We start from the raw sequence: 13,160 nt of genomic DNA on the forward strand, positions 1-13,160 counted from the left end.
GAAACATAGCAAGCATGTACCTGGTCTGAGGTGCCCAACTGTATCCGCTAAACTCCCTTTCCTTACTTTGGTGATGAACGCACAAAGTCGTCCAGACTCTGTCATCTTTCCCCCAACCACCTGTAAAAGACACACACACACACACACACACACACACACACACACACACACACACACACACACACACACACACACACACACACACACACACACACACACACACACACACACACACACACACACACACACACACACACACACACACACACACACACACACACACACACACAGTAAAATATACAGTAATGAACTAAAGCTTTTTAAATGATAGCATATTAGTTTTTGCTGTGATACTGTAATTGTAAACGAAAAATGGCAATTAAATTTCAGTGGTGTTGTAGGTATCATCATGATCCTACTGTATAATGAAGGTTTGATGTTGCTAATGTAAGGTGAATATATTTATATATATAAGTTTTTTTTAATCATGACTGATTGTACTAGAGTTCAGAAAAGAAGAATCTGTTTAGAAACAAACCGCACGAGCTACAGTGAACACAAAACAGTGAGACTTTCAATGGTGTGTGTACATTATTTCTGTCCGCACTTTTGAAAAAAGCGACCGTTGGAAAATGCCTGGAGGTCTGTTCCATAAACCACATGACCAATCGCTCTTCTGTGAGCATCATACAAATCAAATCCCCACTAATGGCAGCCCAGTGCAAACATACAAAGAAGATTATGAGCTGCCTCCTAGATAAAGATGGCTTTACATAATGAGTGGCATGCAGCCGAGGGCGATTGTGTGTGTGCGCGCGCGTGTGTTTGACAAACTGCTGCTGGTAACGGATATAATGCACACGGTAGCACTGAGCTGACACACAGTCAGCCATTCAGTAAGTTCGTTATCAGTAACGATTCTTCGTTTCTCTCCACTCTGCTGAACAATCCATGGAAGTGCTTTGACAACAAATACAAGCTTCGCAATTCTGCTTTTAAACTCTCAAAGTGCATGGCCCTGTTAACGTCCACTGTAAGAGCTTTACTCCAATCATGTTTTTTTTCCGCTCTTTCAATGTCGACAATAAATCACAATGAACATTATCAACGCACATTTTAAAAAGTACGCATGCAGTCTTTAAAATAATCGTTACGTTTTCACAATTTGAATGGTTCCATGGAGAACCTTTAACCTTCAGAACATGGGTGGCTCTTTATAATGGAAAAAAAAGGTTCTTTAGATTATTACAATATTCTTCACTCTTAAAAATAGATGTTCCAAAAATATTTTTTTACAGCGATACCATAGATAACAATGGCATCGCTTTTTGGATCCTAAAGACCTTTCAATGAACAGTTCTTAAAATAACTTTACTTTTCTTAGTGTGAGGAACATTTTTAAAAAATCCATTAAAAAAAACTGTTCACTGGAATGTTCTTTGGGGAACTAAAATGCAGATATTGCATTGCTACAAAAAAAAAAAAAAAACTTTTTGGAACCTTTATTTCTGAGAGAGTACTGAAAAATAAACAACTACATACAAGACATTTTAAGGTTAATTTTGAATGAACACTGCACAAATTATAAAATAGCATTACTTCATGCAATATTTTTATCCTTATTTGATCAGTTCACATAATTCGAAGTTATAAAAATTCTGTTCGTAATTTATCAAAAAAAACTTGACCCACTTCTGAAATGACTTTCCTTTCGATTCAATCAACTAATGGATAAACAGTCCAACCCTGCATTTTCTTGTTCAATATCCTGTTTCTCTCATGAGATTACTGACGTAAAATGAAAATGCTTCAGATTGGCTGCGTCCGAAATCGCATAATCTCTTGAGTAGATACTTATTGTGAATAAATATTGACTTTTCGACCACAAAAAAACGCATGTTCTATATAGCACTGTATGAATGTGTGTAGTATGTCATTATCATGTGAACTAGCGGTGTCAGTTGCGTCACATCAACGCAAATCCTCCCCTGTGGCCTCATGGGATAGTAAAGTGTCCATCGTAAGCATACTTTAGAATCTCGCTAGAAGTAGTAGGTCATCCGGTACTGTTTGCCTATGAGTACTGTAAATTCGGACATACTTTTTTGTCACATAGTCTATCATATAGTAGGGAAGTATGCGATTTTTGATGCAGCCATTGACTTTAACATAAATCTCAGCTTAACTTTTTTATGTTTTATGCCATGTTTACTTCCTCTAGAACAGTGGTTCACAACCATTCTGCACTTTATGTATGTCAAGATCATCAGCTTGCTAGGAAAGAGCTCCATGAACTGAGTTGAGCGCCATATACTGTAAGAGAACATGTGCTTAGCAGTGAAAAAATAATTGATGATTTTTGCTGTGAGGAATTATTTTTCTATAGTAATCGACATAAATGTTGTTGACAGAGTTTGCAATAAAGCAGCTACAAAACCATGTGTGAAATCAAAACCACATAAAGCGTATGTCCACGGGAAGGCCGGGCGACTCACTTTCAGTCCCAGAAGAGCTCCGGAGTCGCGAGGAACGCTGCCGTCCTTCATGCGCTTGTTGAGCAGGATCCTGCCGATGAGTCGGTCTCCGTCTTTGGAGGGCTGCCATGTGACCGGGTGCTGTCAGGTCAAAACCACAACAAACATCATTCCAGAACACCCAGAAACCTGCCAGTGCTGGTGCGGGGAAGGCTGAGATGAATTTCATCCGATTTATCACACAAACTCTGTTGTGATTTCAGGTGTTTCGAAAGAGTAAGCCACACGACGGGACAAATCAAATAATGTCTCATAGAGGCTTAAGGGATTAGCACAGCCCAAAATGAAAATTCTGTCATCATTTACTCACCCTCATGTCATTCCAAACCTGTACGCTTTTTTTGTGACTGAGATCACGTATAACGAAAGTGGATAGTAAAAAGTAGTTGTCCAATGTTAAATGGTAATGATACCATAATCTAGAGAGCAAAGTGGTAAGTCATATAATAGCTCAGCATGAAATATTAGTATTTTTTTGGGAGGCTGAAATTCTTCCACTGGAGCTCTCAAATCATGAAGGTGATAAAATGATGACAGAATTTTTATTTTTTGATGAACTGTTCACCAAACAATTTATCTGTAAAAATAAATAAAAATGTCTTAAAATGTATATCATTTTTAAAAGTCAATGTGGAAATGTGGTTAATTTAATGAATGACTCTATTATAATGCAATAAATCACTGCTCAATTTCAAATATGAACAGGAGACAGATTCAAGTAGGAGTGATCCAGATTTAAGTTAAGCTATAAGGACAACATTTATGACATGCTGTCAATTACCACAGAAAATAATTTTGAATCATCCCTCGGTTGGTACAAACGTACAGGAATTGCTTACAGTAGAAAAATATAATGGAGGTCTGTGGGGCAAGGCATTCCAGATGGTTTAAAAGCAGAAATGTGAAGCTTGCATTTTTGCTAAAGTGCTTATATTACTTTTTTTTGTACAAATTGGCTATTTTCTGAGATATAAAGTTGTCTAAATTGTCCTTTTATTGGTGAGATGACATTTCTACATAAACATGTTCTGCTTACATGTTACTGACGTTATAAGTTGTAATGCAAAAAAAAATAAGGAAAAAAATAAAGAATTATAATAAGTTAATAAGCATGTTAATAAGTATAATAAGTAAGTTAATAAGTATAATAAGAATAAGTTGGCAAGCCATTCTATCACACTGGTCACATATATAATGTTTAAAGTCTTGTGCATATACAAACAGTAATGTTATAATGCCTTGCCTCATACATTTTCACATTTCCATACTGTAAAAGTATTTTAGATTTAAAGGTTTGGGGTCAGTAAGGTTTTGTTTTAACAAGTATCTTATGCTCCCCAAGTCTGCATTTATTTGATTTAAAAAAAATGAAATATTGTGAAATATTATTGTCATTTAAAATAACTGTTTTCTGCTTCAATATCATTAAAAATGTAATTTATTCCTGTGATGGCAAAGGTGAATTTTCAACAACCATTACTTGTTGTCAGAATGTCAGAAATAATTTTCATATGCTGATTTGCTGCTCAATAAAAATGTCTTATTATTATCAATGTTGAAAACTTTTTTTTTCTTTTTTTTTTTCCCCCCAGGATTTCTTGATAAACAAAGTCCAAAAAACTACATTTGTTTGAAATAGAAATGTTTTCTAACATCTTAAAAGTCTTTACTGTCACTTATGATCAATTTAATATGGAAGCTTGTTTCTGCCACAAAATAAAACTTTTAAAAAGATAATTGTGCCTTTTTTGATTTCACAATTGCGAGTTTATATCTCGCAATTCTGACTTTATAACAAACAATTGCGACTTTATATCACGCAATTCTTACTTTATATCTCCCAACTGTGTGTTATAAAGTCAAAATTGCGAGATATAAACATGCAATTCTGAGATAAAAAGTCAGAATTGTGAGATTTTTTTCCCCACAGTTTTTCCGGAATTACTTGATTACCAAAAAGTTAAAAAGAACAACATTTATTTGTAATAGAAATGTTTTGTAACATCATACAAGTTTTTACTGTGACTTTTGATGAATTTAAGAATAAAAGTAAACATTTCTTCAACAAACAACAAAACATCTCACTGACCCCAAACGTTTGAATGGTAGTGTATTTTTACAAAATGGCCAAAATTATTTTCTGTATTACTTCATAAATGTCATAGTCTTTGGCAAAAGAGATGGTGTAGAGTTTGTGTGATTGTCTTGCTGGGAGTGACATGCACCAATCACATGCAGAGAAAAGCCCAGCAGTCACGGACAGAGACCAAAATCCATCATCACCACAGCCGAACCCCAGCACCACATCCAGCAAACACAAGCCCGAATAATGGAAGAAGAAACACAGACGATGTTCAAACCCAAAGCGAGGAGAACAGCATGGAAAGGCTCACGAACACAAACGGTGGAATCCCGTGATCCATAACATGGAGAGCAAAGGAATATGACAGTGGAAAGGGAAAAAAGAAAAACAAACTTTGTGGCAAAACAAATATCCTGGCTGGCCATCTCTGAGCGAGTGAGCGTGTGTTTCGGAGCGGAGCGTGTCTGGCGGGAGAGGGGGGAAGGAGTGAGGATTCGAACCAGTGAGGGGGTCTAGGGCCCTACCGCGGCTGACGGGGCCACTAACACGGCAATAACACACGAGGCTGAGAGGGCATGCAGCTGACGGGGGAACCCACATTCCCTAAGTGCCATGACAAAACACACAGTCACACGGTGGAGTGATTCGCTGCTATGTCGACTACGGCAGCTGCGGCTAAGAAGCAAACGATCACAGAGCAAGCAAGAGGCTCCCCAGCTACTGCCACAGAAGAAAAAAGTTTCAAAACTGAGGAAAACTTAAGTCTTTAATAAAAAAAAAAAGTAAAACAAGTAAAGGAATAGTTCAACCAAAAATGTAATTTTGTCATTATTGGTCATGATGTTCTGAACCCGTACTTTTTTCCTTCCATGGAACAGATAAGGAGAATGATCATGGAGCTCTTTTCCACACATTGAAAGCATATTTTGACATGATGCTGAACACTATTGGTTCTTGCGAGTCACATGACCAAAAGTTATGTGCAAGTTTGCATGTGTTAAAGTGTAAGAGATTCAAAGGAGTGCAACGTGAATGAAACTTAAATTTCAGTCGGTTTCTGTTCAATAGTTTGGCTTAAAAAAAAAAAGACAAAAAATATTTATTTAATATAAGTGTCACCAAGGCTGCATAAAATTACAGTAAAAGCAGTAATACTGTAAAATATTACAATTTAAAATAACTTTTAATGTTTATAATGTTTTAAAATGTAATTTATTCCTGTGATGCAAAGTTGAATTTTCAGCATCACTCCAATATTCAGTGATAATCCTTCAGAAATCATTCTAATATGCTGCTTTGCTGCTCTATAAAAAGTATTAATAATATTTAAAACAGTTGTGCTGCTTAATATGTTTGTGGATTTTTTTTCATGATCCTTTGATGAATAGAAAGTTTATTCATTTATTTGAAAATATTTAGCAAAATTATAAATGTCTTTACTGTCACTTTTGATCAATTTAATGCATCCTTGTTGAGTATTAAATTCGTACTTCCCTTCAAAATTGTTTCATCTTGTTTAGTTTTAGAAGATCTGAAATATTGCATACAGTATGTAGACCATTTTCAACTGTGTGGTGTTTTTTTTTTTTTTTTGTCCTTTTTGGAGCCTGATAGTTTTCGGTCACTGTCTGCTTTCATTTTATGATAAAAAAAAAATCCTTTTTGTGCTCCATGGAGAAAAAAAGAGAGAGAAAGTAATACGGGTTTGTTAAACAATACCAAAATGTTCATTTTTGGGTGAACTATCCCTGCAACATCCAAAAAGAAAAATCAAATCAACATCTCACCTATCATTAGCGACATCAAAACAAAGACCATGTGAAAATGGAACAAAATGAAGTAAATGAAAAGTTCAAACAAAACAAGATCAAATCAAATCAAATCAGTGCAGGCTAGAGAGGTCCCAGTACCTTCTCACTATGGCTATGTTCCTCGTTTAGGGTAGTGCTACTGCACGTATCAACCCCCGAGTCTTTAACCTGGGGTTCACACCACTCAGCATCTTCTTCCAAAGAGTGGCCCCCAAAGCGCACCATTTTCTTTTGGCCCTCAGATAAGGTGTGTGACTGCTCAAAAGTTTGTCTTTTTCCCCTTTGACTGTCCCCTACAGACATGGGATAAAAACAGAAAGAAAAAAAAGACATGCAGAAGTGAAAATAAATCAAAAGAACCATGAAATGACAGAGTGACAGAGAGAGAGAGAGAGAGCTAGAGAGAGAGAGAGATAGAGAGAGAGACAGAGAGAGAGAAAGAGGTGGGACATTAGGCTCCGCATGTCTCACCAAAGACATGGAGGAAGCATCGCTGCTATGCCACGTTGTGTGATCCCACCAGTGGCCATCCAAATCCCCTGCGAGCACCACACACACATACACACACAATCCCAGAACGCACACATACAGCAGAGAGCAGAGGTAGTTTGTGAGGACAAAAGAAACAGACATGTGGGGAGAGGGGGGGGGGGGGGGGGGAGACACTGTATTCACTCATTCATATTGTTAAATGTGTCAGACGCACTCATACTTAGACTCACACTTATTGTACATTGATTATTACACTCATAACTGTATTTATGCAACCTAACTATGACAAATCAGGCAAGTAACAAGAATATAAAGAATTGTCCCTGGTAAATGCAACAGAATGCGCCTTTTTACAAAACTACAGAAGAGGTCAAACATTTGCACTGCTCAAATAAACTTGGATGAAGTCGCTATCTTCAAAGTCTGACTAATAAGATGTGAAAAGATCTTGGGACTGGGCCATAATACACTTTATTTGAGGAGGACACACACACACACACACACACACACACTCAATGCCCGCTCCAGTTTAAGATGCAGTTGGTGCATACTCTCTTAATCTGCATTCCTGCATTTGGAGAGATATGACATAATCATATATGACATCATCAGGTACAACACTGGATGTGGTCATTGTAAATGACATCGTCCAATATGACATCATAATCAGATAAAAACCATCAGCTGTGATGCCTTTACATATAACATATGGCTAGATCCAATCAAATGTGATATAATCCGAATATTACATCAGATATGGCTTGATTAAATATAGCATAATAAATATGACATCTAAATATAATTTATAATTAAATGTATAGGCCTACGTAGTTTAGTCATGAAACTCTAACGCATTAGCCTTTACACTGCGCGCCCATCTTAACCCTCCTCCTCCCCAGCACCACCTGTCTAGATCTGCTACGGGGTCTCTATTTGCAGCAGCACTTTCAATGTCACTGTGTCTTATGGAGCAAGTCTTCGTACTTGCTCTGTAGCAGCAGCAAGTTTTCTGTTTTATCGTGGTCTAGCAGAGCGAGTCTGTGTACTGTCACAACCGATTTACATTTACATTAGAGACACATATTGCGTTTCAAACTACTCCGAGGAGAGTTGTCATGACTGAAATTATATCAGTATGATTTGAACAACAAAATAATTTTAAAGGGGTGGTTGATTATGATTTCACTTTTCTAACTTTAGCTAGTGTGTAATGTTGCTGTTTGAGCATAAACGACATCTGCAAAGTTGCAACGCTCAAAGTTCAAAGCAAAGGAAGATATTTGCTTTTAAAGAAAAGGACTACAACAAACAACTGGTAGGGACTACACGACATTCCTCCCGGGTTAGTGACATCAGCAACCCTCAAATGTTTATAAACCCCGCCCCCGGGAACACAGTCCATGCTGAGAAGAGGAAGAGTTGTTGTATAAGAGCACATTTGTGAGTCAGCTCAAACTTTAGCATCCATCTTTTTACCATCAATAGAAAGTCACTCTGTGTCCATCTTAGAGTGCGGATCGGGCCGAATTTTTCAGTCCGAGCCCGGCCCGCGTCCGACAGAGCAGTAACCGAACCCGACCCGAGCCCGACGGGCATAAAGATATTTATGTTCGAGCCCGACCCGAGACCGGCAGTTAAAATCCCATTTTTTTCTCATACTAATGACAATTGTACGTTTGTTTGTGTGGAAAGCCCGCTTTTATTAAGCAACTGTAGGAAGGCAATCGGAAATGTCAACAGGACAAGCGCATCAGCGCGCAGAGCAACAAGCGCTCTTAACACAAGCGCGTGCACATTATGCACGTGTTTCGTTGTCACGGCTACATAAACAAATGTCCGCACACAGGAAGACGGATGTTATGGTAATATTTTACATGTATTTTAATCACAAAAACGAACGTTTGCATCAAGTGAAAGCATCAGGCACATCGGCTACCTACATAATAAGCTGTTTTAAATTTAAAATGTTCAATGCCTTATCGCGCTGATGTGACCGAGCCCGACCCAAACCCGAACATCATTTCTAAATATCTGTCCGAACCCGGCCCGGCCCGTCGGGCTCGGGTCGGGTATCCATCCTCTAGTTCATCTCACAACAGTTCCTATACGAGCGATTTATAGATTACCATGACAGAATATGCTAATTGAATATAGTTAACTCCACATCAGCAACATAAATTCATCAACTAACCATTCAGAGACGTCCTGTTGCTTCTACATGTCGTCACTTCTTCTTGAGTCTCTCCATCTTTGTCTGACTCCGTTTTAACATTAAAGGCAGAACAGTTTCTGTCATTTTAGAGTGTGTGCGTGAGGTAATCGCAGCTGCTAACACACACGAGCTCTTGAAACCCCGCCCTCTGCAGCAGCTCATTTGCATTTAAAGGGCCAGTCACAAAACGGTGCGTTTTCGCAAACCTTCAAAAAGTGACAACTTTATCATGCTATATAAAAAATATATTTGGGGTATTTTGTGCAAAAACTTCACACACACACTCTGGGGACATCAGAAATTTATTTTACATCTTGTGTGAAAAGGGCATTTGACCACCCCTTTAACAGATTTATTTTTACTTCTGTAAATATGGCATTATCAAATACCATGCAATATTTATACGACAACATCAGATATAATACAGTAGCATCATAGTATCTGCTCTGTGCTTAAGCCTATAGGATGTGTACATGTGTCTTGAAATTCAAATGAACAGAGCAACCAATAATACAGCAGCTTAAACAACAGACACTGATCTACATATGGGAGTCATTACATTAAACTCCAAAACACTAGCGCCAGTGGTAATGACAGAGAACTGCAGACATTAATGAACAAAAGAATAAAGGGGTAGTTTAAGAAGCAGCCTAAAGCTCTTAGTACTCGCAGAAACCCACTGAATGCCATGTTATGGTCCTCCAGAAAGTCATAGTACACAATTTTTTATTATGCATGCCATGAATATCCTTAAGAACATCAGAAACAAAGGGGAAAAATAATCTGGAATAGTGGAAAACAAATCTTTTTTTATTTATTTAATTTTATTTATTCAAATTTAATTTGAAAACTTGATAGATGAAAACCAAAAGAGGATTATTCGTAACAAATTAATGATAGATCTCACTTTATATAACACTTCAAATAAAAAAAAAGGACTCATTCAGTAATGTACACGTATAACTACTACCATGGTCAAAAGTATTAATTTTAAGTGACTTTACATGACGTAAAGGCCAAGTATGGTAACCCATTCTCAGAATTTGTCCTCCATATCTAACCCATCCAAGTTAGTGCACACACATTAGGAACAGTGAGTAGTGAACACACACACTGCAAAACATGAACACACACACACCCAGAGCATTGGTCAGCCATTGCTGCGGCGCCCGGGGAGCGATTGTGGGCACTTTCGCTTTCACGATTACCTCATCTTTACCACATTTAAAGTGAATCCAGGTAAATTACATAATGTTTTTCCAATCATCTCAATGACAAAAAGTGGCCTAAATTACCTGGGACCAAACAATAACAGTAGCTACAATTATTTCAGTGCACATTCACACTCGCCACTTATCTGTGTTCCAAACGTCCGCTATCATCATGCTATCCTTCTGGAGCACCGCTGTGTCCTCTCTCTCACTCCCTCTCCCTCTCTGTGTGTGTGTGTGTGTGTGTTGGTAGTAAAAGCATGAGCGCAGTGGTCTTAGCGGCTGCTTTCCGGGGTCTATTTCTCTCTCACTCACACGTTCTCGGCAGAAGGCGGAAGTGCTGATTCAGGCCTGAGCACAGCTCCCAGGCCGCTAGTGCACGGCTCTCCATCACTCTGACAACTCAATAAAAACCCAGTGTAAACTATTAATTGGATCATTAATTATTGATGCTGTTTTTACTACGAGTGAAGGAGACAGGAGAACAGAGAGAGAGACAGACTGAAGAGAGCGACATGGCGTGCAATCATAAAATTAATATTGATATTTGTCTCCGTGAAGGTTTTGAACTGGACAACTGAAGATGAGTTCTGATTGGTTCCCCTTGGCATGATATAGAAAAAGGGGGGATTCATGGGGAATGAATTATGTTATTCATTTGCACGTGCTGCATGTTTACCCGATCTACTAAATTATTTATGCCAACATTTTTACCCAAACCAATACAGATTTTTTTTAGTGATTATGATTTTAAATTTGATATATTTACATTTCGGATTTTCTGATGTAAATATTATTAGTTTTTACAGTTATCTAAAAAATAGTAAAAGATTAAAAATGTTTACATTTTGGAAAAAAATTACTATTTTAAAATAATTCATTATATTTATTATATATTACATTATTATATATACCGTGTGTGTGTGTATATTTAAAACAAAATTTTTACAATTATTAAAAATAAATTATAATCTCTCTCTCAATTTTTTCAATTTCAAATAAGCTTTATTTGCAGTATATATATATATATATATATATATATATATATATATATATATATATATATATATACATATACTGCAAATAAAGCTAATTTGAAATAGAAAAAAATTCAATTACATATATATATATATATATATATATATATATATATACTGTATGTATACTGCAAATAAAGCTAATTTGAAATAGAAAACAATTTAATTATAAATAGGCAATAATACCTGAAAATTATAATAATAAAATAAAAAACTAAATAAATGTAACATTTAATTTAATTATAAGAATAAATAAACAAACACTTTTGCTGGAAAATGATGGAGTGCACAGCGAATCGTTACTGATTGGTTTGTCATTTTCAATCTATTTTCACTGATGCTAACCCTATCAGCAATTTCAACAAAACCTCATCTATGCAACCTAGCGAACAAGCCATCCTTATTGTTGAGCCCTGTAAATGTAAATAATGATGGGTGATATATTGATGAAACAAGCTGATGGTGATATATTACTATGTTTAGACACTCACATCACTCTTTAATTACCACTTAGGCCTACTAAGTGTCTTCTAAGAACACATGCAGTTCTGAAACATGAATATAACCCTGTGGACACGAGACCGTTTCGAAACCTTTTCTCCTGTTCTGTCTGCACATCTGCTGATCGATAAAGAGGAGAACAAAAAGAGAGACCACTACACTAAATCACATGAGGGTCTCCCGCTGCACGTCAATGCTTTTACAAAGCTTTAGCACATGCCCATCACATTTCTATGGAGATACAGGCTATTTCTGCTGACCGTTTGAAGAGCAGAAGAAATTAGTAATATGTATATAGCTGAATATCTGAAGTGGGTCATCTTAGAGCTGCACGATTAATCGTTAAAAGATCGCGATATCCATTCAAACACCCGCACGATCTTATTCCTAAATGACCATGATTCGGCTCTGTCTATTAAACCTTTAACAAGTAGGATCACACGAAACATTTAAATCTGCTTTGGTGTTGCCGCTGAGCCAGATGTCATGTTTATATATGAAACAGTTTCACTAACAGTCTTTTCCATGACACCGTATTCTTATTTCTGTGATAGTTCAAATGATCACAGAAGTACTGGGGTAAAAGTTTATAGTTGACAATTCAATAAAATAAAATAAAAATCAATCTTTCGTCATTGAATCATTCACTCAAAAAGATTTGTTCAAAAACGTTGATTCATCCAACAGGCGAAGTCTTTGAGTGAGCCATTGAATCATTAATTTAAATCGATTTTTTTTATATAATTAATTCAAATAATTAATTCAAATGTTTTAAAAAGACTGCAGCAATTAACATTTTGTCAGAGCCCATAGTAAATTACATGTTATTTTGTTTAGTTGTCTATTCAGAGTAGTGGGGAATCGGATCTCTATATATAAAAAAAAAAAAAAAAACTTGGTTCTTTTTAATTTATCAAGAATCGTACCGCTCTATGTCATCTGGATAAGCTCCGCCTCAAATGTCTTCTGATCACTGTGTTTTTTGTTGTTGTTCATTTTCATAATTTGCTCGGAATGGTGCGTGGTCTTTTTGGGTGGTCTGAGAGCAGGTCTGAATGCAGAGCGAATCCAAGCAGCTTATCCAGATCTGAAAACAGGCCTGCAGCCAAGCGGATGCCATGGTAACCTGCTTTCACCTCATTACATCTGATCTTCAGACAGTCAGCCGGCAAAACAAATAACGTCAAAACCTGCATTCAGAACAGGAAGCCTGAAATAAACAAACTGTCTGCTGCTCACACAAAAATGACAACCAGTTCGTGGCGAAAGTTGAACTGTA

At 36.8% G+C, this 13,160-nt stretch overlaps 1 protein-coding gene across 11 annotated transcripts in view; it reads right to left on the reverse strand.

Moving 5' to 3' along the window:
* The window catches only part of rims2a (regulating synaptic membrane exocytosis 2a), a 191,120-nt gene that overhangs the window by 84,833 nt on the left and 93,127 nt on the right, over positions 1-13,160 (reverse strand). For 9 of the 11 annotated variants that reach the window (XM_079624549.1, XM_079624553.1, XM_079624552.1 and 6 more), the window contains 3 exons: positions 6,528-6,721; positions 2,496-2,615; positions 21-120 (listed from right to left, as the gene is read on the reverse strand). In XM_079624549.1, the coding sequence (XP_079480675.1) occupies positions 21-120; positions 2,496-2,615; positions 6,528-6,721 (414 nt within the window). Of the gene's footprint in view, positions 1-20; positions 121-2,495; positions 2,616-6,527; positions 6,722-6,899; positions 6,968-13,160 lie in introns of all 11 variants that reach the window. The other 2 variants (XM_079624555.1, XM_079624559.1) reach the window with 1 other exon arrangement.

Source organism: Phoxinus phoxinus, assembly GCF_949152265.1.
Source record: "Phoxinus phoxinus genome assembly, chromosome: 10".
NCBI classification, from domain to species: Eukaryota; Metazoa; Chordata; class Actinopteri; order Cypriniformes; family Leuciscidae; genus Phoxinus; species Phoxinus phoxinus.